The sequence below is a fragment of the Pseudorca crassidens genome, chromosome 1, assembly GCF_039906515.1.
Source record: "Pseudorca crassidens isolate mPseCra1 chromosome 1, mPseCra1.hap1, whole genome shotgun sequence".
In the NCBI taxonomy this organism is placed as follows: Eukaryota; Metazoa; Chordata; class Mammalia; order Artiodactyla; family Delphinidae; genus Pseudorca; species Pseudorca crassidens.
The window spans coordinates 48,235,278-48,261,639 of record NC_090296.1 but is presented as its reverse complement, the minus strand read 5'-3'; the positions used below and the strand labels follow the sequence as shown (position 1 = coordinate 48,261,639).

Sequence of the window (26,362 nt, the reverse complement as noted above, 5' to 3'; positions counted from 1 at the left end):
TAAAGAAAAAATTATTCTGATACTTGTTAAATCAGTAAGGAAAACTTTTCCAGGACTCTTGTAAGTCAGAGCATTGCAGTAGGGGAGAGAGAAGAGGCTCAACTCCAAGCACAATAGACAGCCGGGGATTACAGCCAAACAGCAGAGGGAGCGGGGTCAGTGGATGGAAAACTACTAAGAGGATCAAGGGTAGGGAGATTTGCTAAACCTACTTAACAGGATTCTTGCTGAAGGCAGGTCAAGGACACGTATGTCAAATGTGAGGGATGAGGAACTTGATCCCAGCAAGGATGAGGGCCGAGGTCGAGGCCTGGTAGACCAGGGTCTGACCCAAGTTTGGTCAAGGAGAGTATGTTTGTGATGTGTACTGATCAGGGTTTCTACTGCAGAGAGGGGAGGAGGGGCTCTGGTGCAGTTGACCTGAGAGGGGAAAGGCCCTTCTCAGACTTGTGCTTGGCTGGTAATACACACAGGGTTGCTCTGCCCAGGACTTCCCTTCTGGGCCAGCAGGGTCACCAGTTGGGCCGATGGTTCTCAGGGCCAGACAGAGCTTCCAGGCCGCTGCCCCCTGTGCCCCATCCCCACCCAGTCCAGCCAAGCAATCTACTGTTAAACTGGGTCCAGGGAGACTTGGAAGTTTTTATTGTGCTATGTTCCAGAGTCAAAATGGAAGAATCAGATCACCTTTTATTAGTTTTATGTATTAAAAATATTGGAAACACACTTATTTATTTATTTATTTATTTATTTATTTATTTATTTTTATTTATTTTTGGCTGTGTTGGGTCTTCGTTGCTGCGCGCGGGCTTTCTCTAGTTGTGGCGAGCGGGGCTACTCTTTGTGGAGGTGCATGGGCTTCTCATTGCAGTGGCTTCTCTTGTTGCGGAGCATGGGCTCTAGGCACGTGGGCTTCAGTAATTGTGGTACACAGTCTCAGTAGTTGTGACTTCTGGGCTCTAGAGCTGAGGCTCAGTAGTTGTGGCTCGTGGGCTTAGCTGCTCCGCAGCATGTGGGATCTTCCCAGACCAGGACTGGAACCCATGTCCCCTGCATTGGCAGGCGGATTCTTAGCTACTGCGCCACAAGGGAAGCCCTGGAAACACAATTTTAGATTATAAACTTGACCTTGTCAAGTACAGTTTATTCAGTTTTTTAAAGTTGGGGTAAAATAGACATAGAATAAAATTTACCATTTTAACCCTTTTTGAGTGTACAAGTCAGTGGCATTAAAGTATGTTCACATTCATCGCTATCCATTTCCAGAAGTTTTCCATTATCCCAAACTGAAACTCTATCCCCGTTAAACACTAATTCCCCATCCCCTCCCTCCCCTTAGTCCTGGGCAAACATTGTTCTACTTTTTGTGTCTATGAGTTTCTGTCCTCTGTGAGTGCCTCTAGGTACCTCATGTAAGTGAAATCATACAATATTTGTCCTTTTGTGACTAGCTTATTTCTTATTTCACTTAGCATAATGTCTTCAAGTTTCCTCCATGTTGTAGCATACGTCAGAATTTCCTTCCCTTTTAAGGCTGAATAATATTCCATTGTATGTATATACCACATTTTGTTTATCCATTTATCTGTCAATGGACACTTGGGTTGCTTCCAACTTTTGGCTACTATGAATAATGCTGTTATGAGCATGGGTGTACACATATCTGTTTGAGTCCCTGCTTTCAATTCTTTGGGGTGTATACTAGACCATTTGGTAATTCCATTTTTAATTTTTTGAGGAACCATCATACTGTTTTCCACAGCGGCTATACCATTTACATTCCCACCAGCAATGCACAAGAATTCCAAATTCTCCATATCCTCGCCAACATTTATCTTCTGTTTTCTTTTATAGTAGCCTTCCTAACGGGTATGAAGTGGTATTTCATTGTGGTTTTGATTTGCATTTCCCTCATAATTGATGATATGAAGCATCTTTTCATGTGACTGTGGCCATTTGTATATCTTCTTTGGAGAAATGTGTATTCAAATCCTTTGCCTATTTTTAAATTGGGTCATTTGTTTTTTTGTTGTTGAGTTGTTAAGAGTTCCTTATATTTTCTAGATATTAATGGCTTATCAGATATATGATTTGTAAATATTTTCTCCCATTCTATAGACTACCTTTTCACTCTGTTAATAGCGTCCTTTGATACAGACAAGTTTTGAATTTTGACAAGGTCCAATTTATTTATTTGTCTTTTGTGGTCTGTGTTTTGGTGTCATACCTAAGAATTCATTGCCAAATCCAGTGTCATGAAGCTTTTCTCCTATGTTTTCTTCTAAGAGTTTTATAGTTTTTAGCTCTCACATTTAGGTCTTTGACCCATTTAGAGTTAATTTTTATGGATGGTGTAAGGCGTGGGTCCAGTTTCATTCTTTTGCATGTGGTTATTCAGATTGCAAGCACCATTTATTGAAAAGACTGTCCTTTCCCCATTGAATGGTCTTGGCACCCTCGTTGATCATTCACTTTTATTTTACATTGAGAAGAGGAAACTGTTAGAATTACATTTCATCTTCTAGATTTACATTTCACTTTTTGATAGGTTTTCAAAATCTATCCATCTGCCACATTTTTTTACCAGCCCTTTGCTCGAGAGTCAATGCGGGTAGTGACTTTACCTCAATTAGGGATGACAAAACTCTGCCAGTCTGATGGTACTTGGATGGTTTGGGGAATCTGGACTGCTCCACATTTTCTCTGTTGGGTACCCTACAGATTGAGCTCTCCTCCTAAGGAACGTATTAACAAACTTCTGGAATGCCCGTGCACATGGGAGGAATAAAGAGTCTTAGTCACTCACATGCAAGTGTGAATTCATTTACATTACTTGCCTCCCAGTTGATTACTGAGAAGAAGGCAATTTTCACTTTAACTTGATTAGAGGGTTGGGGAGAAGTAGGAGAGGGAGAAACACTATTTTAAGGACAAGGCAACATTTCAAGAAGGGCAGGCCCAGGTGTGGTGCTACCCCAGACAAATGAGGCATCGAGCACTGTGGATGGACCCACAGAGAGGACCATGGCCCAGACAGGGAAGTAGGAGAATCTAAAGATAAATTCTGCATACTCCACAGCTGTGCCAGGGAGGGGCTGTGGGAGTGAGCATGAGTAACCCAGAGATGTGCAGAGCCAAGGCCCGGCTCCTTCATCGTTATTTTAAGGCAGTAGCCCATATTTCTCTAGGCCTGGAGACATTTCTTTTAGGTATTGTCTGTCTAATCCTACTTTTAAGGGAAAAATGAAAAGAGCGCAGTGCTGAAGAACATCTTACTGGGGGAGTGGGAGCTCTCAGACAGCTAATGTGTCTGTGACCCTCGCCTCCACCTCCAAAACACACACACACACACACACACACACACACACACACACACCCCTCTCTCGGGAATTTGTCCTCATTTTGTAATGATTCTAATTTGAGTTGATTGCACATATTTACATAACAGATATTTAAAATGTAGACTATATTGTTGATGCTGGTGTACCTCTGGTGAGTACTGGGTATTTTATTTAATTAATTAATTAATTTTTAAAAATAAATTTATTTATTTATTTATTTTTGGCTGTGTTGGGTCTTCGTTTCTGTGCGAGAGCTTTTCCAGTTGCAGCGAGCGGGGGGCCATTCTTCATCGCGGTGCGCAGGCCTCTCACTGTCGCGGCCTCTCTCGTTGCGGAGCACAGGCTTCAGACGCGCAAACTCAGTAGTTGTGGCTCACGGGCCTAGTTGCTCCGCAGCATGTGGGATCTTCCCAGACCAGGGCTCGAACCCGTGTCCCCTGCATTGGCAGGCAGATTCTCAACCACTGCACCACCAGGGAAGCCCACTGGGTATTTTAAAAGTTCCATTCGTACGTTTCGAGAATTAGGATGATTTGTAAATTATTAAAGATCCACAGTTTGTCCTGTAAGCCCCTGTTTCTAGTCAAAATCATCCCTGCTACACAGTAGAGAAAAGTAGTTTTACAATTTGGTTCTGTTATCTTTAAAGCATCTTTTATTCACAAAGGGAAAGATGTATCTAGATCACATTCAAAATTTCACTAATGCCTCATTGATCTAATTAATTTGGCCACATAAGACTTGACCATTGCTGGGAGTTAGTCCCATAGAAAAGTATCACAAAGGTCACACCCTTAGCAGGGAGCTAAGGGTTTTCCCTTTTCTATTACAGAACTACTTATCTCTCACTTCTTGATCTTTGTACTGTTACAAGAGAGCTGACTTGTGACACTAGAGTGCAGGATATCACAAAGCACTCCAGCCAATGCTTTTTCTCTTTAACAAATCACACTTGACCGTTAAGTTAACAAGAGAGGCTATCTTATGCTATCATTAGGAAGCTGGGGCTTCCACTTTCCATTATCTTTCCATCAGCATCTACTTTCTTTTTTTTTTTTTCCACTTATGTTGTCCAACAGTTCACGCCCTCAAATTGTGTGACTAATTTCCCCTACTTTCAGGTAGACTATGTGACCATCCCCTTAGCTGCAAATATGTATATATGCCAAACAAACAAAAATATATTTTAACACAGTAGTAGATATCTTGCTTGATTAGCTCTTATATATTTCCTTTATTTACATTTTGGGGAACACATTTTTTTCCTATTTGGAATTATTACTATTATTTGAGGTAATCTCTGACTAAAATCGCTAGAAAGTTGTTTTGTTTTGTTTTGTTTTTGCAGTACGCGAGCCTCTCACTGTTGTGGCCTCTCCTGTTGCGGAGCACAGGCTCTGGACGTGCAGGCTCAGCGGCCATGGCTCACGGGCCCAGCTGCTCCGCGGCATGTGGGATCTTCCAGGACCGGGGCACGAACCTGTGTCCCCTGCATCGGCAGGCGGACTCTTAACCACTGCGCCACCAGGGAAGCCCCTAGAAAGCTTTTGAATAGGGTAGAATAGAATAGAAAGCACCTTTAACCTTGGAATAAGATTTTTCTGATAACAATTTTTTCTTTTAACGATTCCAGTGTGGGGACTTCCCTGGTGGCACAGTGGTTAAGAACCCGCCTGCCAATGCAGGGGACACGGGTTCGAGCCCTGGTCTGGGAAGATCCCACATGCCGCGGAGCAACTAAGCCCGTGTGCCACAACTACTGAGACTGTGCTCTAGAGCCCACGAGCCACAACTACTGAGCCCATGTGCCACAACTACTGAAGCCCATGTGCCTGGAGCCCGTGCTCCGCAACAAGAGAAGCCACTGCAATGAGAAGCCCACGCACTGCATTGAAGAGTAGCCCTCGCTTGTCACAACTAGACAAAGCCCACACACAACAACAAAGACCCAACACAGCCAAAAATAAATAAATAGATAAATAAATATTTTTAAAAATAAAAAAATAAAAATAAAGATTCCAGTGTGGTATCATGGGTGTATGCATATGTCCAAACTCATCAAATTGCAACATTAAATATGTACAGGGTTTTTTGTGTATCATTTATGTCTCAATTAAGCTGCTTTAAAACAAAATAGCTTTGTTTCTGTCAGGTAAATAGAGATTCAGTCTTGCCAAAAAAAAAAAAAAAAGATTCCAATAAATGGAAAGAGATACCATATTAATTGATTGGAAGACTCAATATTGTTAAAATGTTAGTTCTCTCCAAAGTAGTGTAAAGATTCAATGTAATCTCAGTAGGCTTTTTAATGTGTTAGAAATTAACAAGATAATTGTAAAATCTATATGGAAATGCAAAGGACCTAGACTTGTCAAAACAGTCTTTAAGAAGAATAAAGCTAGGAAATAAAGAGGAAAGTATGGAGTAAGGACATAACAGAAAGCCCAGAAATAGATCCTCACTTATGTGGTCAGCTGATTTTTGTCAAAGGGTCAAGGTAATTCAATCCAGGAAACAATAGTGTTTTCAACAAATGGTGCAGGAATAACTGGACAACCGCATGTATAAAAATGAACCTCAACCAGTACCTCACAGCATATACAAAACTTAAGATGGATCCTAGACATAAATATAAAAGCTAAAACTATAAAGCGCTAGAAAGAGAACATAAGAGAAAGCATTCATGAAGTGGGGGTAGGCAACTATTCAGACAGGACTCAGAAAGCAATAACCATGAAAGAAAAAATTTATAAATCAGATTTCTTCCAAATTAAGTATTTGTTTATTAGAGACACTATTAAGAAAATAAGCAATCCATGGCCTGGAAGAAGACAGTGGCAAATGTATATCTAATAAAGGAGTTGTATCCAGAAGATATAAGGAACTCCACAATTCAATAATAAAGACAACCCACTTCTTCTTTTAACCTCATCAACATTTATTGAATTGTGAACCGTTGCAAATACTGCTGAAATCTCAGACTCACTCACTCCAATCCCTCTCTCAGTTTCCGCTTGAAAAGGAAGCCTAGAGAAGGCACCCCAAACACCAGAGGGTAGAAGGGAGACATGGGGGAATGCAGGGGATGGGAAATAGGGGGAAGAGGAAGGAAGGAGCAGGACCAGCCTGCATGGTTAGCCTCCTGGGACACACACACACACACACACACACACACACACACACACACACACACACACACACACACACACACACACACAGGCAAAGACCAGGGGTGTCCATCTACGCCCCACCTGGTGGCCGTGAGGACATCAGGGAAGGATCAGGCATCTGTGAGACATTTCAGTCCTTCCTGTCATGAAGCGAAAGCCCACCTTTTAAAAGATGGACAGAAATCTTAAACCCACACTTCACAAAGGAAGATACATGAATGGTCAGCAAACACATGGAAAGATGCTCAACATAATTAGTCATCAGAGAAATGCAAATTCAAACCACAATGAACTAGGACTACACACCCATTAAAATGGCTAAAATTAAGAAGACTGACAACATCAAATGTTGATGAGGCTGTAAGCAACTCCTGTGCAATGCTAGTAGAAATATAGAAGAGTATATCCACTTTGGGAAAAGGTTTAGCAGTTTCAGATAAAAATCAAACATACACTACGCTTTGACTTGGAAATTCCACTCCCAGAGAGAAATGAAACACATGTTCACAAAAAGGCTGGTACAAGAATGTTCACAGGAGCTTTATTCATAATAGCTCGAGAATGGAAACATCCCACATGTGCCTCAGTAGGAGAACGGATAGACAAATTGTGATGTATTCATACAAAGAATGAACTACTGATGCATCCAACAACATTGGATAAATCTCAGAAACACACGGAGCAAAGGAAGCCAGACACAAGAGGACGTGCTGTGTGATTCCATTTATGGAAATTCTAGAAGAGGCAAACTAAGGTGGGAAAAACAACAGCAACAAAGCAGTGGTTGCCTCTGAGGGTGGGGAGGAACTGGGAAGACATAGAGGCACTTTCTGGGGAGACGGAATGTTCTGAATCGAATGAGGAGGGTGGATTACAGGTGTGTATCCATTTGTCAAGTTGTACAGCTGAGATTTGTGCATGTCGGTGGATGTAATTTTTACCTCAAAAAAGCTGCAAAAACATAATAACTGAGTGAGGAGTAGGAAGACATAAAGGTGATGCAAGAATGTCAGGATAGGGCTTCCCTGGTGGTGCAGTGGTTGAGAGTCCGCCTGCCGATGCAGGGGACACGGGTTCGTGCCCCGGTCCGGGAAGATCCCACATGCCGCGGAGCGGCTGGGCCCGTGAGCCATGGCCGCTGAGCCTGTGCGTCCGGAGCCTGTGCTCCGCAACGGGAGAGGCCACAACAGTGAGAGGCCCGCGTACCGCAAAAAAAAAAAAAGAATGTCAGGATATTGGTAATTGTTAAATGTGTGTGATGGATACATGGAGGTTCATTATACGGTTCTCTTTATATGTGTTTGAAATTTTCCATAATAAAAAGTCCTGAAAGTGTGTATGAAATTAAAAAGTGAATTGATGGATGGATCTTGGGTTGCTCTGGTTGCCATACTTTTCTGGGCAATGTTCAATTATCCATATTAATGGGGGAGGACAGTGGTTGAAGATTACAAGCTTTGGAACCATTTACTAGCTCCATGGCTTTGAGAAAACTTGATTTCTCCATAGTTCAGGTCTGTCATAGGGCTTTGTGAGGTTTAAATGAGACGGAATATGTGTAAAGTGCTTTGCTAAGTCCTTGCTCAATAAATGTTAGCTATTACGATTAGCGGAGGGAAGATGTGGCAGAGATCACTTTAAAAATTTATTTTTACCTGGCTTTGAAAAAATCCTTTTCTGTGTAATTTGAGTGTGACTGTTTCTGATATTTGAGGAATCGATATGATGGGATCCCACTGGGGAAGGTTTGGCTGAGAAGAAATTAGAAAAGCGCTCCTGCCCTTGCAGTGAACTTGGAAATTAACACCTAAACTTTATCTCCATGAGGTTGTCTTCAAATTCCTAACATGAAACGATGACGTAGACAATCCCAAAATCTTTTTTTCTTATTTGTTCGAATTTGAACTTTTTTTTTCTTTTCTTTTGGTAGCACCTGTCTCTGGGATGTTTTGCTTGGGCCAGTATTTAAATTGGCCGTTTTGTAACTTCAGAACAGCTAGTGGTAGGGAGAGAAGGCTAAGATGTTGGGACCTAAAAATAGCAAAATAAATAATCCCCAGCTGGCTGATAAAAAACCAAGCATATAACCGTATTCACTCTCAGACCTGGAGAACACTTGATTCAGCGTCTTTTGTTAGCAGCTTCTAACTCCAAGCCTTCACATTGTTATAGGAAATCTTTTCCTTTATAGCTGGAATTCGTAACCTCATTCATTCAGGGAAAACATTTTGAGCACCTTGTTCATCCCGGCCGTCAGGCGCTGGGGAGGCGAGGCCGAGCACGGCCCTTGGCTCTAAGGCTGGGACACACTCAGTAAATAAGGACGATCTCATAGGGACACAGGAAGGGTTGTCAGGGAAGGTGTCTCCGAGACTCATGGGTGCGCGTCCTGTCGGATGAGAAGGGCTCTGTTGGTCTCTTTTTCTTGCTTTACATACTGTTGGGTTTTGGTGTCATTTTTCTTTAAAGGACCTAAACGGAATTTGCCAGACAGAGCTGGCTTTGAAGACTGATTTGTGGTGACACTCTTTCCACGTCACATTAGTTTCTCTGAGTACCACACATATTTCGTTGTAGAAAAGCAGATTTCAGCCCATCTGCTCAGGGTCAAAGTTCTCCACACACCCTCACGTGTAGCAGAGAGGTTCCCACGCTTGGGCTCTGGGCGCCGGCCTGTGATTCCCTCCTTCCCTCGGCCCCTGAGGATGCTCACACGCTCTGATCTGTTTCCGCCATCTCCCTCCTTATCCTGAAATGGAAGGAGCGTCTTTTCAAATGGAATTTGGCCTTCCCAGGAGTCTTCTCCAGGACATCTTGTTTTGGAAGCTTCAGTGTGCTATCCCCCTTTATCTTGCATTTTTATAAAACCTCTTTTGTTGTTGCTTTTTCATCTTTTTTCCTCCGCTTTTTAAAAATAGAGGCATTTATACTAATTAAGGTTATAGCTGTGGCTTTACGTGTGTGTATTATTTTCCACGTTTCTTCAGGATGATTTTGAAGGGCTTGTCTCCCTCACATTCTGGTTTCCCCAGCTGTACTTCTGAAATAATTGGCTAAATTTAGCTTCGTTTGAATAACTCAAACACATATCACATTACTCCACACGATTTCTCTGAGTATTTTAATCAGTTATTGTTTGTTTTAATCCCTCTTTTAGGTTTTCACAAATATTTATTGAGCACCTACCATTTCCTCATGTCAGGATCGGGATTTTCTCAGTAACCTGGACCCTTGCTTCTCACTCTCCTGCCTTCAGACACCCCCCAACACTCACTCACTCACACACACACACACACACACACACACACACACACACACACACACACACACACACACACACACACACACACACACACACACACACACACACTCTTCTCTCCGTGTCCTTCCGGGCCTCGCCGCTCCGGTGTTCCCGCGGTCAGGCAGTGCTCCTGGGCTGCTCTGGCCCGCGGCCTTCTCTGCCTCGTGAGCGCTTATCACCTCCATCACTGGCTTGGCAGTTAGTCATAAACAGCCATGTGACATGTACCAAACTTCTCCTGTACTGTCTTCCACGATTACTAGAGTCTTTTCATCTCTGGGTCCTACATCACTTAATATAGTCCTCTCTTCCTCCTGAGTGTTCAAAATTTTCGATTTTTTTAAAAAGATGAACAGCTCCTTGCCTTCTCCTTCTCCAACTTTAGCTTCCGGCACCTACTTTGGTTTTCAGATGACCAAGAAAAGCTTCTCCCTTTCTCCAAAGAATAGTCAACCAGGCAGCTTTACCTGCGTCACAGAGGAACTCATCTGAATTTATAGATGTGTTGGAACAAAATGAGCTGACGGGCCTCCAGTGATTTGTGACCTCTTACTTAGAGACAGAACTCAATTAGGTATTACACCACCAGCAACCCCCCTTTAAATAGTTGCCTAACAGATTGCAAAAGACTGTGCCCCAGGCTTCTATGGAGCACAGCTTCTTAGTGCAGTTTCTCAGAATATAAATCAAGGGCAAGGTTTATAATCAAATCTCATAGGTTTAAGAATCATTTTTGCTTAGAAATCAACATAATTTGATCTCAAACAGTTCTTGGGACTAGAGGAAATATTTTAAATTCATTTTGTCTGCCTAAAAAACAAAAATCAAAAGACAAAAACCCTCTAGAATTTCTACATTCCACAGATTTGTCTTAACCGGTGAAGATGAAAGGAAACATCTGTTCAGTTCCCCTCTTTAAAGATCTTCATAGGAGGAATTCTGGGCATGTGAAAGGAGTCAAGGTCACAGTATAGGCTTCCATCTACAGTACAGCCAGGTCTGGCTAGGGCGTTGCAAGGAACTCAATTCTGGCTTCCTGCTAAGGATAAGTAGAAGGCATTTACTCTTCATTATGTGGCTGCTTTCAACAAAATTTATGAGAAAGCAAAAGGAAGTTTCTAAACTACTGCCATATGGCAAGTACTTGGAGCACTGAAATGAGACTAAAACCCAATCAGAAAGAAGCATAACCTATTTAGGACAAGACATCCAGGCCTCTTTTGAAACTGAAGCATTTCCAGACCTTCTGTAAAGACATATAGGCTGATTATACAAAGTTATTTCTTGAGTATAACATTTAGAAATAAAAGTCAAACCCGAGTGACAAAGATGACCTCAAAACAGTCTATTTGCTGTCTGTTCTTTGCTCTTGTTAAGTAAGTTTCTTCCCTGTTAAAGCTACTTTTGAAGCTTCTTTTTGCCCATCTTCTGTACAGAACAACTGGTATCATCACCCCCTGGTACAAATGATGGCTTTTCAAAATATACCCTTGTAAGAACACTTGATATGTATCTTGTTTAGTCCATGATTCTATGTGTCTTTTTCCATTCTCACTGAAGCCATGCTGAGCTAGTCTTACTAATCCATTATTTTTAACCTTCTGACAGTTTTACTTACTTGCATCACTCCTTATTCTGGTACTTTCTGTATGAACGGGGACATTTTTAAAACAAACAAATCAAAATAGATTCCAGCTCTTTTCAAGATTGCCCTGCTCTGTAAGCAGTGGCTTTTATCTATCGTTCCTATCCTGTTGACTTTCTGTTCATATATTTATAAAGCACTTTCAAATCATGAAAGCCTAATTTCTTGAGAGTCAACATTTTGTTCAGAATTCCTCTTATAAAGTCAGCATCTGTAGAAGGCTGGATCTGAAGGACACACTTTAATACTAAGGTGGGCAGCAAGGGAAGGTGTCAAATAAGTTCCCTGACTCCTCTGCTATGACCTGGATGGTTTAATAAGATCTGAGTTGACATCCTCACAAAGGCTTATAAGTAACAATGCTGTGATTTGTATATTGACCAGAGCCTTGAGCTTTTTTTAAAAAATTTATTTATTTAATTAATTTATTTTTGTCTGTGTTGGGTCTTCATTGCTGCATGCAGACTTTCTCTAGTTGTGCTGAGCAGGGGCTACTCTTCGTTGCGGTGGTTTCTCTTGTTGCGGAGCACAGACTCTAGGTGTGCGGGCTCAGTAGTTGTGGCGCACAGGCTTAGTTGTCCCACGGCATGTGGGATCTTCCCGGACCAGGGCTCAAACCCATGTCCTGTGCACTGGCAGGCGGATTCTTAACCACTGCGCCACCAGGGAAGCCCCGAGCCTTGAGCTTTAAGTTGATTTTCTGATTGAGCTGATAGATCTTTTCTTATCCAGTCCTTCATGTGACTAAGCCTGCCTGTTCACAGAATAGTGGTGCCGCCCGTGAGCATGAAACAGAGCAAAACCAACTGGACTGCAAGGGGAATGAACCCCTGACCCTGGGCTCATTAGCTCCATTCGTAAACCAGGGCAGCCCAACAGTCAGCCAATTAGTGATTCACTTGGCAGGATGGGCCAGACCCATGGGCTGATCCAGTCCAGATCCAGGAAAGTCTATCAGAAGAATAGAGTGGCAGCTGTCAAAAGCAAGACTCGCTTACTTCCGTTTTTTATGTTAAAAAAATCTTGTACATTTTAAAACTTGAATCATACTATGTGTTCTGCAAGCTAGATTGTTGATTCATTGTTAGGTTGAGATTCATCTATGTTGTTCTGTATTGGAATTTATTCACTATTTTGATTGCATTTTATGACTATTATATTTGATCCGTTCTACCGTGATGGACACTTGATTTCTGGTTTTTTGCTATTATAAGTAGTTCTGCTGTGCATATTCACGTTTGTGTCTTCTGGATTGCACGTGCAAGAGTTTCTCCAGGTTCTATACATACCCAGGAGTGGAACTGCTGGCCTATAGGATACATCTTTAATTTTACCATTTGATATCAAAGTGTTTGTGCAGGGCTCTGTTCCAGTTTATATTCCCACCACCAAGTATTCCAGTGATTACACATCCTGGCCAATACTTGATATTGTCAGACTTTAAACATTTTTCCAATGTGGCATGTGTGAAGCTGTATTTTAGTTGTATTTAAAATTTGTTTCTTCCTCCATTTTCTAGAATCCTGGCAGAGTTGTACAGTTTTTTGTAGATTCACTGGCCATTCAGCCTTCCTCTTTTGTGAAGTACCCGTTCCAGTCTTCTGTCCATTTTTCTTTTGGCTTCATCAGTGAGCATGTGTACCAGATGGTAATGCTCTGTCAATTATGTGTTGCAAATCTCTCTCCCAGTTTGATTTGCCTTTTTACACTTTATAATATCTTTATAGTTCTCATTTGGACGGAACTGGTTTGTACTTTTTGTCTTATTAATACACAGGCTCTTTCCCCACTGTCATAAATGCTCTCTTACGTTATCTTTTAAAAGTTTTCTTCTTTCCCTATTTAAGTATTTAATCCATCTGGAGTTGACTTGGACTACTACATTCACAGATGAGGTTAGTGGTCTAAATTCCTTCCATAAAGATAAACACCAGCACCGTTTGGTGGGCAGTCCTTGTGTTTCATGCTTATCTGCAAGGCTGGCTTTTGGAAATCAAGTTTCCTTACGTGGGCGTGTTTGCTTCTGGGGTGTGTTTGGGATCTTCGATTATCCTATTTATCTCTGTGCCAACACCACACTTTCCGTCTAGTGTTAAACGACTTCTTGCTGTCTGGTAAGGCCTCACCTGTTGTTCTCTAGGAGCATCTTAGCTATTCTTGGCCGCTTGTCCTCCTGGAATAGAAGAAATGCTGTTTTCTAAATCTTCCTTCTAAGAGCTAACTGAATTTGCAGTTAGACAAGGAAGACAGAAACAAGGTTTAGATGTTCTGAACAGTAAATATCAGAGTAAATGTGTTTACTTGAATGTTACTTGGTCATAAAAATGAAGTTCATGAAATTTAGATTTGAGATGAGAATTTATGCTCAGAAGGTGTTTTTTAAAAAATTGTCCAATATCTACAAACCATATTAATACAGATATGTTAAACCTGTCTGGTTGGTCGTGCTGTTTTTATCACAAATTTAATTAACATTGAACTTGGACTACTTCCCTGAGCAGTAATATAGATAGTGCTTGGCCAATGAAGCCACATGAGACTATAACTAGAGCTCAGGAAATAGTGGTCTCAAATTATTTTAAGTGCTTATAATTTTTAGTAATATGCAGGCCCAGGCCCAGATATCAAAAGGGAAACTCAACTAGGGGTGTGTGTGTGTGTGTGTGTGTGTGTGTGTGTGTGTGTGTGAGCGTGTGAGCGTGCACGCGTGTGTGTGCACACTCTGGTAACTGTTCAGTAAGGGAATAAATAGAGAATTTTAATGTACACATTCAGCCTGGGAAACTTTGTATTGTTTATTAAATAAAGCAGAGAAAGCAAGAGAGGAGTCAGCACAGCGGGAAATAAGGTCACCAGATAAGGCTTCTTTGCTACCCTGTTTCCTGTTCTGGATGGCTCCGCCGTCCACTCGGAGTTTCATTCCTCTTACCCAGATTGACAATTTCCCATTTCCTGTCACTCTCTCTGTCACCTCCCCCATTCTCGAGCTGCCAAACCAAAGCAGTCTACACAGATGAAGACACAGTTAATTTGTTGAAGAGCTTTCAGTAAACACCTTCTTCCTGCATAGTACTGTGTAGAGATGACAGGAGCTTTATCAGCAGAATGAGAACTGGATCAACTTCGTACTGTACATGTCTATTAGGTCTACACCCAGATAGCAAGTCAGCTCACCTCTGCCTTTCTTTGCAACTGTATAGCTGCAAAAAGAGGGAATGGCTACAGTAGCCACAAAAATGTTTTGGGAGGGGGTGGCAGGATTTTTTGGAATCAGTGTCTGCATTTTTAGAGTAAAGCAGAGCATAGACGGCAGCTGTGCAGGGTCATGTGTGGAGGAGAGGCATTCAGGAAGTATCAGTGATGATACTCTGTCACAAAGGGATGGATTTCAGAAAGCCCTGTTCTTATTTTCTGGATTATCAAAGTGGTGAAGACATTACCATGTTTTGATTGATGGTCTAAGAACAGCAGCAGCCCTTGTCAAACTTAATTATAGGGGGTAGAAAGAATTATGAAAGGTATAGGATAAGGATGCATTCCAGAGAATCAAAAAAGTTTTGAGTTTAAAACAACCTAACATTTTACTAAGAAACTAGTACATTCAGTGTAGGTACAGTTAACTCTGTGTGGTTTTTCCTACATAAATTAAGGGTCAGGAATCTAGGTTGGTCTGATCCCACTACATCACTGATAACTAAAGCACCTTAATAAGACTTTTAACATTAAAAAACAACTATGGAATACAAAATGAAATACGCACTATCTGCTACAGTGTTGCCTTTTGTCCTGTGTAAGAGAAAGTCAAGAACTGCCAAGTGGCTTTCCTTCTACAAAGTTCACGTCTCTGGGGTTATAGATGTGTTAATTAGCTAGGTGGTGGGAATCCTTTCATAGTGTGTACCTACAGCAAATCACAATGTACACTTTAAATATCTTACAGTTTTGTCAATTATACCTCAGTAATACCGGGGAAAAATAAGTTCACGTCTCTAGGTACCTGACTTGAAGTTCAAGGTTTTGTAAAAAATAATTTGTACAAAGTGAAGATTACTGACTTAACTACATCAGGGGCTTCCAGCTGGTCTCTAACCTCCTGACTGAAGAGTCAGAAGGGAGCTTAGTCTCCCATCCCCGGAGCCTTCACGTCCACTTAAAGCTGAGTCACTGAGCAGAAACCAGAAACTATGTTGCTACAGGCCCTGCCAGTGTTCTTTTCATGGACTGGTATCATCTCTGTAGAGAGATCACCACCAATAGGGTTCCCCAGGATTCATGAAGGCTTTGTTTTTAATACCACTGGACAGGGAGATGGAAACCAGGGTTCCACTTCTAGCTCTGCCTTGGCACTTGTCAGTTATAGCTGTGTGACTTCAAACAGGTCACTTGGCCTCTCTGAGCTTCACCTATAAAATGAGGTTGAATTGCACGAATCTTTAGACAACGCATGTGAAAGCACTTAGCATGCCTCTTAGTGCACAGTTGGTGTGCCAAAAATGTTTGTTTCCTCCGTACTAAACTATGCTGAGGCTGAAAAATTCTAAGATGTAATAATTCCTTGATTTCCAAGATGGCCATCACTATATTCAATAAACAAATGTATGTTAACTGATCCTAGGTAGAAACCATGAGGCTCAGATCCAGTCCTCAAGGAAGTAATCATTTATTAGGGGCAATAGGATATACTCAATAAAGATGATTGCTCTTAAGTTCCAAAAAGGACCAAATTCAACGGCAGTTCAGAGTTAACAGAAAATTTTTGGCTACAAGGAAACTTGGAAGTATTCATGGAAGAAAGAACACTTGAGCTCTTTCTAAAATGCTACAGAATGCTGAGATTTGGACAGGTGGAGACTAGAAGGTTTGGGGATGAAGACATCCCAGGTTTGGGGAATGACATGGAGATGGGCAAGTGCAAAGTATGTCTGCAGCCGCCCAGTTTGAGTGAAGTATGCAGAAGACTGTTGGGAGATAAGGGTGAAAAAATGTGACCTGGGAAACAGGCCACAGAAGACCTCTGAGCACTTAACTGGGGACTTTTAGCTTTTATGCTGTAAGCAACCAAGAGTTATTAGAGCATAACCTGTTGCTCTGCTGGGGCTAAATTAATCTTGATATCACTGGGAGGGCAGTGGGGCAACCAGAGGCAGGGAAGTCAGCACAGAGGCTCCTCGCTCCCTTGTGGGGAGGCCGTGGGACCATCAACGACTCGGGCACGCCATAGACTAAATGTATTTTAGGGCTTTTAGCAAGAGACTGTACAAGTTGGTGATCTGTACTTAAGGGAACATATTATTACTTTTTTTTTTTTTTAATGGGAAGGAGCTCTTAAATTTATGTTATGACCTGGCCTTAGAGTACAAAGAAAAGCCATGGAGAATGTGACACAGACCAAAGACCTGAATTCAGGGGATGGTGAGAGCAATGACAAATGAAAGACACTGGGCCGCATGAGGGAAATATCAACAGGGCTTGGCCTGATTAACTGCACGGGGTAAAGGAGAAAAGTCCAGAACTGAAGTTCTGAGTCTGAATGATGATGCGATAGCAGTAACAATACGGAGTAAATTCATAAAAATTGTAGTTTTTGAAACTGAGTCATTTTGTTGTTTAAAACCAGTTCTGCCCAAGTCAACAGTGCAGTTCATCTGTCATATTTCTGTTTATAGCTACATGTCTAACATATAAATATTTTATAGTTCATTCCTAAGTAGTAGGAAAAATGAGGGGTTTCTATTTAAGTGGAAGACTCCATCTTAGAGATTAAGTATGTCTGTCTGGTGACACTACAGAATACTAAGCAAGCTGTTCTCACAAGATGCAGGTAGAGCACTTCCAAAAGGCAAAAGATCACTTCTACAAAGTTAATGCCATGTAAACAGTAAAAACAAGAAGTACAAAAGAAACATTAAATAAAAGATTTTGCTTTTATTTAAAATAAAATGCATTTATACAGTCTTTAAACCATGGATTATTGAACAATACTGGTAATCTACCCCCTCCCTGGCACCCTTTTGGGCTACGTGAGCTAGGAATTTTCTGACTAGCACCAATGCGGATTGTAACAGCGCAACAGACTAGAACACAGCCAGTCCAGGCATTCGAGTTAAGGACACTGTGGCAAATCATGACTATAATGAAGTCATCCTTAATTTAGCAGATATTAAAACTGCACATTAATTATATTTTAAAGAGCATTTAATTAATTGCAAAGATGCAACATCCAAGCCATTTGCTAGTTGTGAGTAGTTTTTTAAAAAACTGTACAATCTTATAAAATTTGTGTTTGTACATTAGTTACACAAAATGCATACTTCATAGACCTTTACTTCATATTGTAATGCAAAGGTTGCATATTTTAGGCAGACAGTGAATATGCTGGTGAATACTAAAAGTGTTGTTGTAATACAATATGGTGTAAAAATAAAAACACAAGACAATATACATACATGCTTATTCAAGGACAAAAACAAACCAGGCATGACGACTAACAGCTATTTCCTTCAAGATCAAACAACGACAGTATTAAATATCAGGCACCTTCTGCAGGCCTGATTTATTTGGGGGGGGGGGGGTTGGGAGCAGACAGACGACAAATGGCGACCAGAAGTATAGGCTGTTTGAAAAATACGAGGTCAAATTAAACATACATTAAAACACATGCATTAAACATGATAAATAGACTTCATATAGTTTAAGCCCTGGATAGCTTTAAAGTAGATGGCTTGAGTTTCTTACATACAGTTTGGCTAGCTTGAATCAGTGATGTTTTGTTTCTGACTTGCCCACTACTTCAGTTTTCAATTCATGGCCCTAAGGAACGTGTGCCATATTCAAGTCCATACATTGTATCATGACAGCGATTAATAGTCGTGCTTGTTAGTGCACAGATTAACTGGTCTGGTAAGGCAAAGATGTTTTCATGATAAAATAATAAATTTCAAGCTTACTTTATTAAGCAGCATATAACAAACAACAGCTTTTAAACTTAAATAACTGTTATGGCCATGGAGCTTCATTACACAGCGTTTCTGTTCACACCCAACCACTGGTAAGTTTGTAGAACATCTCTTCATCTAAACTCTCATTTTGGTCTTTTGCACGTGTTGAGAGAAATATGTAGCCACCAATGAATTCATGAACCACTTTGCAATCTACTTCAGTACAAATGAAGGACAATCGTACTTCATCTGCAAACTCTACAGTGACCTAGAACAAAGACAGAGAACGATCAGTCCCTGCAAAACTCCAGATGGTTGGGTCCAAGTGAAGCTACTGCGCTTAAGGTCTGTCCTTATCACAAAATACTTGCTGGTCCTCAAATATTTTTTTAATCCTAAACTAATAATGCCTTTAAGTCCAAAAGCATAACTAAAGTTTACTAGCCTCTCCCCTCCTCCTTTTTAGTTTTCTTGTTCTGAAAAGGAAGACTGAATGCAAGGGGGCTTAGGTCATTAGGTTCCCAAATGGTCTCTGGTGATTCAATTAATGAGAATGTCTCTCTTGAAGTCCTGGGAGAAAACCTACTTCCTGTGTTTAATATCTGCTTTAGATATTTAACCTTTAGGTTTCATGTTTGAATATTTCAGAAATACAAGGTTCTATGAAGTAACTGAAATCGATACAACAAACCCAGCGACCCTAAAACAGATGACTTACTAGTAAAAACATCCTGTTTATTTTAAATGATAATCATGTACTCCAAGGCTAGGGGCAGCATGATGTGCCAGGCTTTAGAGCCCTAAGTATCCCAGTTTGAATCCTGATTCTGTTACTAAGTGTGTGGTCATGGACAGTGACGGCCCTCAGTCCTCTAAATTCTAGCGTCCTCATTTGTCAAGTGGGGATAATCCATCAACCTTACAGGGCTGAGGTGAGGTTTAGAATATGGTACAAATATAAAACATCTAGTATCATGCCTGGCACAGGCATTCAATAAAGAGTAGCTGCTACTTATCTAAAGAGAAATATTTATCTATTTATCCATTATAGAAAGATAACCTTAAAGATGAGGCAATAGTGTAACATATAATTATGTTCTTAGAATTTAATATCTAGGCTAGTTATGAAATAGGCAAGTTTAAGTAGGAAATGAAAAGAATTTATCGGCCTTTTTCTTCTTAATTCATTCATTTTTAGCAAACGGACTACATACGCATTCAAGTAGCATAGTTACAGCTTACCATTTTTATTTCCCAGTTTACATTCCACTGTTTCATGTTGCTGAAACGCCAGGTTTTAATTGCATCTCCTGTGCTGGCGTCCATCCTAATCAGTCTGTTGTATGCAATTCCAATAAGTTCTTCTTTTTTGCCCCCTTGGAATCTACAGCATTAAAAACATAAATAAATGTTTTAAAACATGTTGGGGGTGGGAGGGGGACATGTTGGTCTGTTTTTCTTCAAGACACGTGTGTTTTAATTCTAAAAAAAGTGCTATTCTTGCACAAAACAGAAATGCAATCATTTTGAATTTTTGATGAAACAATTATAAGTATAGAAAATACATTCCAACATTCTTTAAATTTTACTGTGTAACAGGTTAATGGGTCTCAGGAGGTAGCTTTAAATGTTCAATTTCTAATTATATGAAGTAGATTAAGTAAAAAGGCACAGATTATGGTTTACACATAGGTGCTTAGTAGAACCACTGACCTTGCAATAAAGTGTGTGATGCCGAATTCTGGTAATGACTGCCAAGCTTGAATAAATCTCATCTTGGCTTCAATTAGACTCATCTGAGCTACATTCTGATGGGCCTCCAAGATTCTTGCTGTTATCTAAACATGATTAAACATCATCTTTACCATTAGATATTATTCTTTCATGGTAGAATCAAGGCAAAAAAGATTAAAACACTGAATTATGTGCCCCACCCAAAATTATGTATTGCAAGAGTTGGAATTAGAAAATATCTGAAGCTACATTTGGGAATTTTAGTAAAATAATGACTTTCCAAAATAAACCTCAATATATATTTTTTCTTAATTTTAGTTTCCATATGTCAAGAAACAGTGAACTATTAGGACTGCATAACTGCCATTCTTGAGACATATTCAAGTACACATACATATGATACTGCATTATAAAACTATATTTTCTAATCCTCATATACATGAGGGGTTTTAAATTCAGCACCAAGATAATATGATCAGAATGAGTACCTGGCATACAAGTTTCTAGCAGGAATAATATATATTTTTAGCAGCTTTAAAGTACTTGAAATCACTGTAATAACTTTAAAATTTTTCTAAAGGAATCATTAGGTTAATTTTTTAATTTAAATTATACTCACTTTGGGATGACTATTCCCTCAAAGAGTAGAAGGAAATTAATCCATGAGGGGAGATTGTAGCTAGGGCTTTAAATATTTTTAGTTATTTCTTTTCTTTTCCTTTCTTTCTTTTTTTTGTAAATATGGAGAACTTACCAAATCTCTTATATAGCCTGGCTGTAGATGGCAATGCGAGGAAAAGAAAAAGGAAGCAGAAAGAAAAAAAGGCAATCAGAAAAAATGGCAATGAAGCAAAGAAAAAGTTGCGGTAACCTGCAAACCAAAATTCCAGCCAAAAACCATGCAAAAAATTACTTTAGATGGAAACCAAGCAAAGTAAATGCAAGCATGAAAATGAAAATGAGAAAGCAGCGATTACTTTCCATTTAGAATACTGAGAAACACTTCCCATTATTTTAGATTGTTAAGTGTTACTAAAATTAAGGGTAGAAATTTGTAGGGAGAAAATTAAGAGCAAATAACCTTTCCCCCTTCATGTACCAGTTCTTACTGGTTAGGGTAAAAGCTAATGATTTTAGTAGCAAAATAAAAATTAATATTCAAAAGCCTTTAATGTTGTCTCATATTGAGTCAGATAATATGTCCATGCACCGCTTTTCAGAAATAAGTTGAAGGCATAAAATAAGTGCAGTGACCATACTGTTTTCTTATTTACACAAGAAAAGCAAATCCCTCAATTACCATCTGTTTTTTGCATCCTTTTTCCTGGAAGGGAAAATAAAAATATGCCATACACTACAGTAGGAGTGGTGGCTATAAACATATTGGTCCATTTCAATTTGGATTAACATGGATAAGACGTAGAACAATTCTTTCCTTTAAAATGTTAAAATCCAGTTTGGGAGACATCTATGTAAAAAATATCCATAGCAAATTTAATTAATATATAGTTTTTAGGAATTAAAGTAGATTAACTATAACAAAGGCTATATTGATGGACCCAAAGACTTTATGCCCTGGTAGGGCTGAATGACCCCATGGCCTGCTCGTCTTAGACCTACCTGAGCCCGGAGTGCCACTGGATCATACAGTTTAACAAACAATTACTGAGCAATATGTCCAACGACTAGTACACACCTGACACAACTAAACTAAACTAAACTCCTGCTTATCAGCACTTACTAGGTGTCAGGGCAATAATATGACTCAACCTCCAAGGAGAACTCAAAAAGAATGTGCATTTGATAAGATGCCAATGTGGAAGACAGGGCTAGAAAGATCCTTAATCTCAGACCACACACATACTGCCATCCTGCCAGTTAAAGACAGTCACACATTCTCTGTTCTCAAGAGAATTTTCAGCTGACATCTATTCAAGAACTCACCAACAGAAATGTACCTTTTTAAAGCAAAAACTATCATTTTAAAGGCTTCTGAGAAAACAATACCTGTCTGACAACTAAACCAACATTTGGCAGTCTTCACAATTATACTTTAAGATCTTTTTTTCCTAATACCTGATAGTGAAATGAGATTGCTAAAGATCTGAAACTATTCATTGACTTTGAAGGCAAATGAATCCACTTTTAGAAACAAGTCTCTTTATAAATAATTTTTAAATGAATTAACTAAGAATAAAAAATGAAATTAGAACTCGATTCACTTTCCCTTTTTAACTTACAATCTACATTCCACAAAGCTCCCCAGGGCTGCATTTCCTCCATTCCTCACTACTCCCACTTCATATGACCGTGGGACAGACCATTTCCATGCAGTTTACACAACCTCTGCAACTTAAAGATGAATACTTGGTGATTAAAACTTCTGAACATTTCTAGCTAAGTGATTTCAGATCCATATGATAAAGACTGTATTTAAAGTTAAGAATTAGTAAGTGTTCTGGATACATCACTGGGCCTTTCCAGTAATGTTTTAAAATTACTCCTTAACAAAAATAAAAATGAAACTAGATAAAAATGAAGTATTTATTTCAAAGTTCTTCTTCACTCCCCTCCTAAACTGGAACCTTTTCCTTTTATGGCATGATGCTGGGTGTAGAGAATACTGGGGGCTATCCCAAGTGAAACTCCCCTGGCAAAGAACCTTTTACGTTGTACCAAAGAACCTTTTTCCTAAATAGCAATCCTCTTATGGTATTGATTTCCAGTAAAGGAATTCTAGACAGACGGAACAAAAGCAGTAAGTTTCAATGAAAATTTACCAAACTTTGTCACATTACGCAAATGTTGCCTAGGTTTTGCCTGTTAATGTTAAGAAAAGACGATGTTCAACGTGGACTCTATCTACCCTCGTAAAGTTTATTTCCAAAGCTGAAAAAGTCAATTTTGACAGCAAGAAGAGTCATCACAGATTTGGTTGGGAAATGCTGGCTGTGCTTTATATCAGACTTACTTTATATAAGGAATAAAGCTGCATGAATTAAGGAACACAATGCAGTAAGACCATATTCAATTTCCTGAAAGAACATCCTGTTAGCAGAGTGATTTCCTCAGGCTGTTTAGAATAAATATGCTCCCAATATTCCACCTCATTATCTTTCATATTAAAATAATAAGGCTTTTCTTAAACGACCAATTTAAACTGACTGAAAGCTACTTATTTCTTATTTTATGTTTTAACCACCTGATACGAAATTAAGACTACCAATTAAAATGAAAAAGTTGGGTTTAAGAGGGGGAAGCTAAAGTATATGTAGAAAGTTAATAAAACAAATCAGCAGAAAATAGCAGATGAAGTAAAATGAATCAAGTACCTGCTTGTTCTTGTACTTTTTTAGATAGCGAGGGGACACCAAACATTCAGGATTTATATCGGTTGTGATCTGCTCTGGTATTAACTGAGGATCTGGATTTAAATGCTGCATCTTCAGAAAGGAAAGAATATTTTGAACTTCTAAGTTATAGGAACTGTCCGCCATGGTCTTGCCTTTGGAGGCCAACCTGCAGGCTGCCATCCAGTGTGCATACTGTTTTTCCTGTTGAAAAGAAATACTGAGGTTTGAAATCTATCCCATGATGGGGTCCTTTGAGTATAAAATATAAGAATGAATGGTCAACTCACTACGTAAGGAAGCAAAGAACACTGAGTTTTACTTTTAATCAGAAAACTTACATTGTCACAACGAAGCCAGATTTCATTCATGCCCTCTGCAACTGGAATGAGGAGTTTAATGTTAAATTTTTGGCCTGAAATGTTCACATCTGGGGTAACTTCACACCCTGTAGTAAAAAAATTATTAAAATGATCAAATTTACTCTTAAGAAATCCCAAGCCAATATAGGTAGCCCTCATTTTATGCCATCTTAACATGTTGAATTTGCTGTCGTGGAATCTATAAATCAGGGAATAAATTCTTTATGCTCAGTAATTTTGTCCGGGGGTGGAGCAAAGAATCAGATCTATATAATATACAAGAGATTTAACTGCACAGAGTTTGTGGCCCTTGATTGAGAAGAGAAGCAAAGAGTCCTATTAAAAGGATATTTTACCAAAAACACTTGCACTCCATCCCACAAGTTTTATATGTATTGTTTTAGTATCATTCAGTTCTTTGAATCTTAAGTTATTTGGGATTTTTTCCCTAGGTTTCTAAATGTACAGGGATTTTTAAATATCTTTCTATAATTAAATCCTAACTTAATTGTGTTTGGGTCAGAATAAATGACTTTTATGATGCTTTTAAAAAAAGGCATGTTTCGGGTGGATTACCCAGTTTGAGCTAGAGTCCTATCATAAGGGCCTCCTTAGGACCCCACTGCTCCCTAACTCAACTGCTCTCCTCTCCTATTCCTGTGTGGAAGCAAGAAGCTTAATGGCACAGGGGAGGGGAGGCACAGGATCTCCGGATTCAACTGAATGCTCCTGGGCACAGGCCTCCTTCCAAAACTTCAGGGTGTTGGAATACTTAACAAGTAGTTCGATTCAGAGGGTGATCATTTGAACAAAAATAGTTTCTTAAGCATTTCTTTGTACATATGAGAAATTAACTGTAAGCACAATATATTAGAAGTCCATCTGGTATAGAAGGTAACATAAACTTATATACATGGGAAGTCAGTATGAAAATAAGTGGCATGCAGAATTTCACTCTACTGGCAAGTTTTCAGGAATACATACATTTATGGATTATAAAAATCCATGTAATCAACTCTGTTAACCATGAGCTGGTGGCTTTACAGAAGAGAACACAGATTTATTGAATGTATATACCCAGTTAGATAACGGGACAATGGTCAGCATAAATTAGTAACCAGTATAATATAGTGAAGAAGAGCTCTGCAAGCAGACAGATTTGGGTTCCAGACTCTTCTCAACCACTTCATAATCATGTCCAATTTATTTATGCCAAATATCCTGACCTTAAACTCGACCTCACAGGGATGCTGTAGGATCAATAAGATAATGAAGATGTCAAAGCTCCCTAAAGAGTATTCCAAGTGTTAGTACTTAGGTCATGTCACCCTCAATACGTGTTAAGACCATCCAGTAGGCTCTATGAGGAAGAATGTAAACTGTTAGCAGGGCCTGCTGTTGCCTTTCTCCTTGTACTGGAGCAACTTCTCCCGGCACAGAGAGTACAAGGAAGAAGATAATAAACCTCTATGTATCTATCACACAAAAAGAACATATGTTTAAATTGTCATTTTTTTCCCCATCACATAAATGTTTTAAGTATCATATAAAAGAAACACAACATGTCAGATAAAGGAGAGATCCTCTCCTCTCCAGAATTAACTTCAATCATTAATTTGATGGACTTCTCCCCTCTTTGCTTTCTTTTTAGAATATTTACTCCACATAAATAGCTACCACATTAACTCCTATACAGTCATTAGAAACAATTAGGAAGTTGTGTGGCAATATGTTTAACCTGCAAAGTTAAAACAAAGAGATGTCTGAAGATACACAATCTTTGCCACAAATTTCATTAATCATGCAAGTAGATTTAAAGTACGCAAGCCCATAATAATTAGACCTCTTTTTAAAGTAAAATGCCAAAAAAAACTAAAAAAGGAGAGACCAAGCGAGTGGTAACTCAGGCACTAGTGTAAGCACAGAGGCACTCAGTAGCCACATTTCAGACAGTATTCACCCCACGCCTCCTCCAAGCACAGGCTACCTGCTTCCACGGTAACATGCTGGACCTCACTGTAACCCAATTACTAGTTCTCTGAAGCAGTAAATGCAAACAGCCCACTCTGATCACAATCTTCCATTGAGAGACCCAATCCTGTGACCCCATCACTTTCTCCCCATCATGTTTCCACCTCTTCCTTCTCTGCAGTCCAGCCTGGACCCCGCTGCGCCAGCTGTCACCTCCAACTCCCCAGACTCACTGTCTTTCCATTACACACACTCAGCAAACCCTTAACCCTAGCTCAGCCCAGCCATCTACCACTTACTTGCCTCTGCTCTGGCTGCTGAGCACTCTATGAGGGAAAAGGGGGAGAAGAAAAAAAATCACAAAACTGAGCAGATAAGTTTCACCAGAAATTCGTAAATTCCCAACCTTAGCCTGCCCCTTGACACTGGCAAGCCTTCTGTGTTAGCAGACATTCTCAACAATGTTTATTTCACATCTTCTCAGGCCTCCTATGCCACTCACTCTCAGGGGACAACCTCACATGTTACTTTCCCAAGAAGATGAAAGCCATCA

The 26,362-nt window shown here is 39.8% G+C and overlaps 1 protein-coding gene and 1 long non-coding RNA gene across 7 annotated transcripts in view; one reads left to right on the top strand and one right to left on the bottom strand.

Moving 5' to 3' along the window:
• Positions 1 to 26,362, top strand: part of LOC137223594 (uncharacterized) — a 92,841-nt gene that overhangs the window by 49,963 nt on the left and 16,516 nt on the right. The gene's annotated exons all lie outside the window — the stretch shown is intronic.
• The window catches only part of FERMT2 (FERM domain containing kindlin 2), a 70,600-nt gene continuing 61,597 nt past the window's right edge, over positions 17,360 to 26,362 (bottom strand). For 2 of the 6 annotated variants that reach the window (XM_067735518.1, XM_067735525.1), the window contains 7 exons: positions 23,818 to 23,924; positions 23,459 to 23,680; positions 21,427 to 21,450; positions 20,881 to 20,901; positions 20,106 to 20,230; positions 19,635 to 19,776; positions 17,360 to 18,660 (listed from right to left, as the gene is read on the bottom strand). In XM_067735518.1, the coding sequence (XP_067591619.1) occupies positions 18,487 to 18,660; positions 19,635 to 19,776; positions 20,106 to 20,230; positions 20,881 to 20,901; positions 21,427 to 21,450; positions 23,459 to 23,680; positions 23,818 to 23,924 (815 nt within the window). In that variant the 3' untranslated portion in view covers positions 17,360 to 18,486. The remainder of the gene's footprint in view (positions 18,661 to 19,634; positions 19,777 to 20,105; positions 20,231 to 20,880; positions 20,902 to 21,426; positions 21,451 to 23,458; positions 23,681 to 23,817; positions 23,925 to 26,362) is intronic. The other 4 variants (XM_067735521.1, XM_067735541.1, XM_067735549.1 and 1 more) reach the window with 2 other exon arrangements.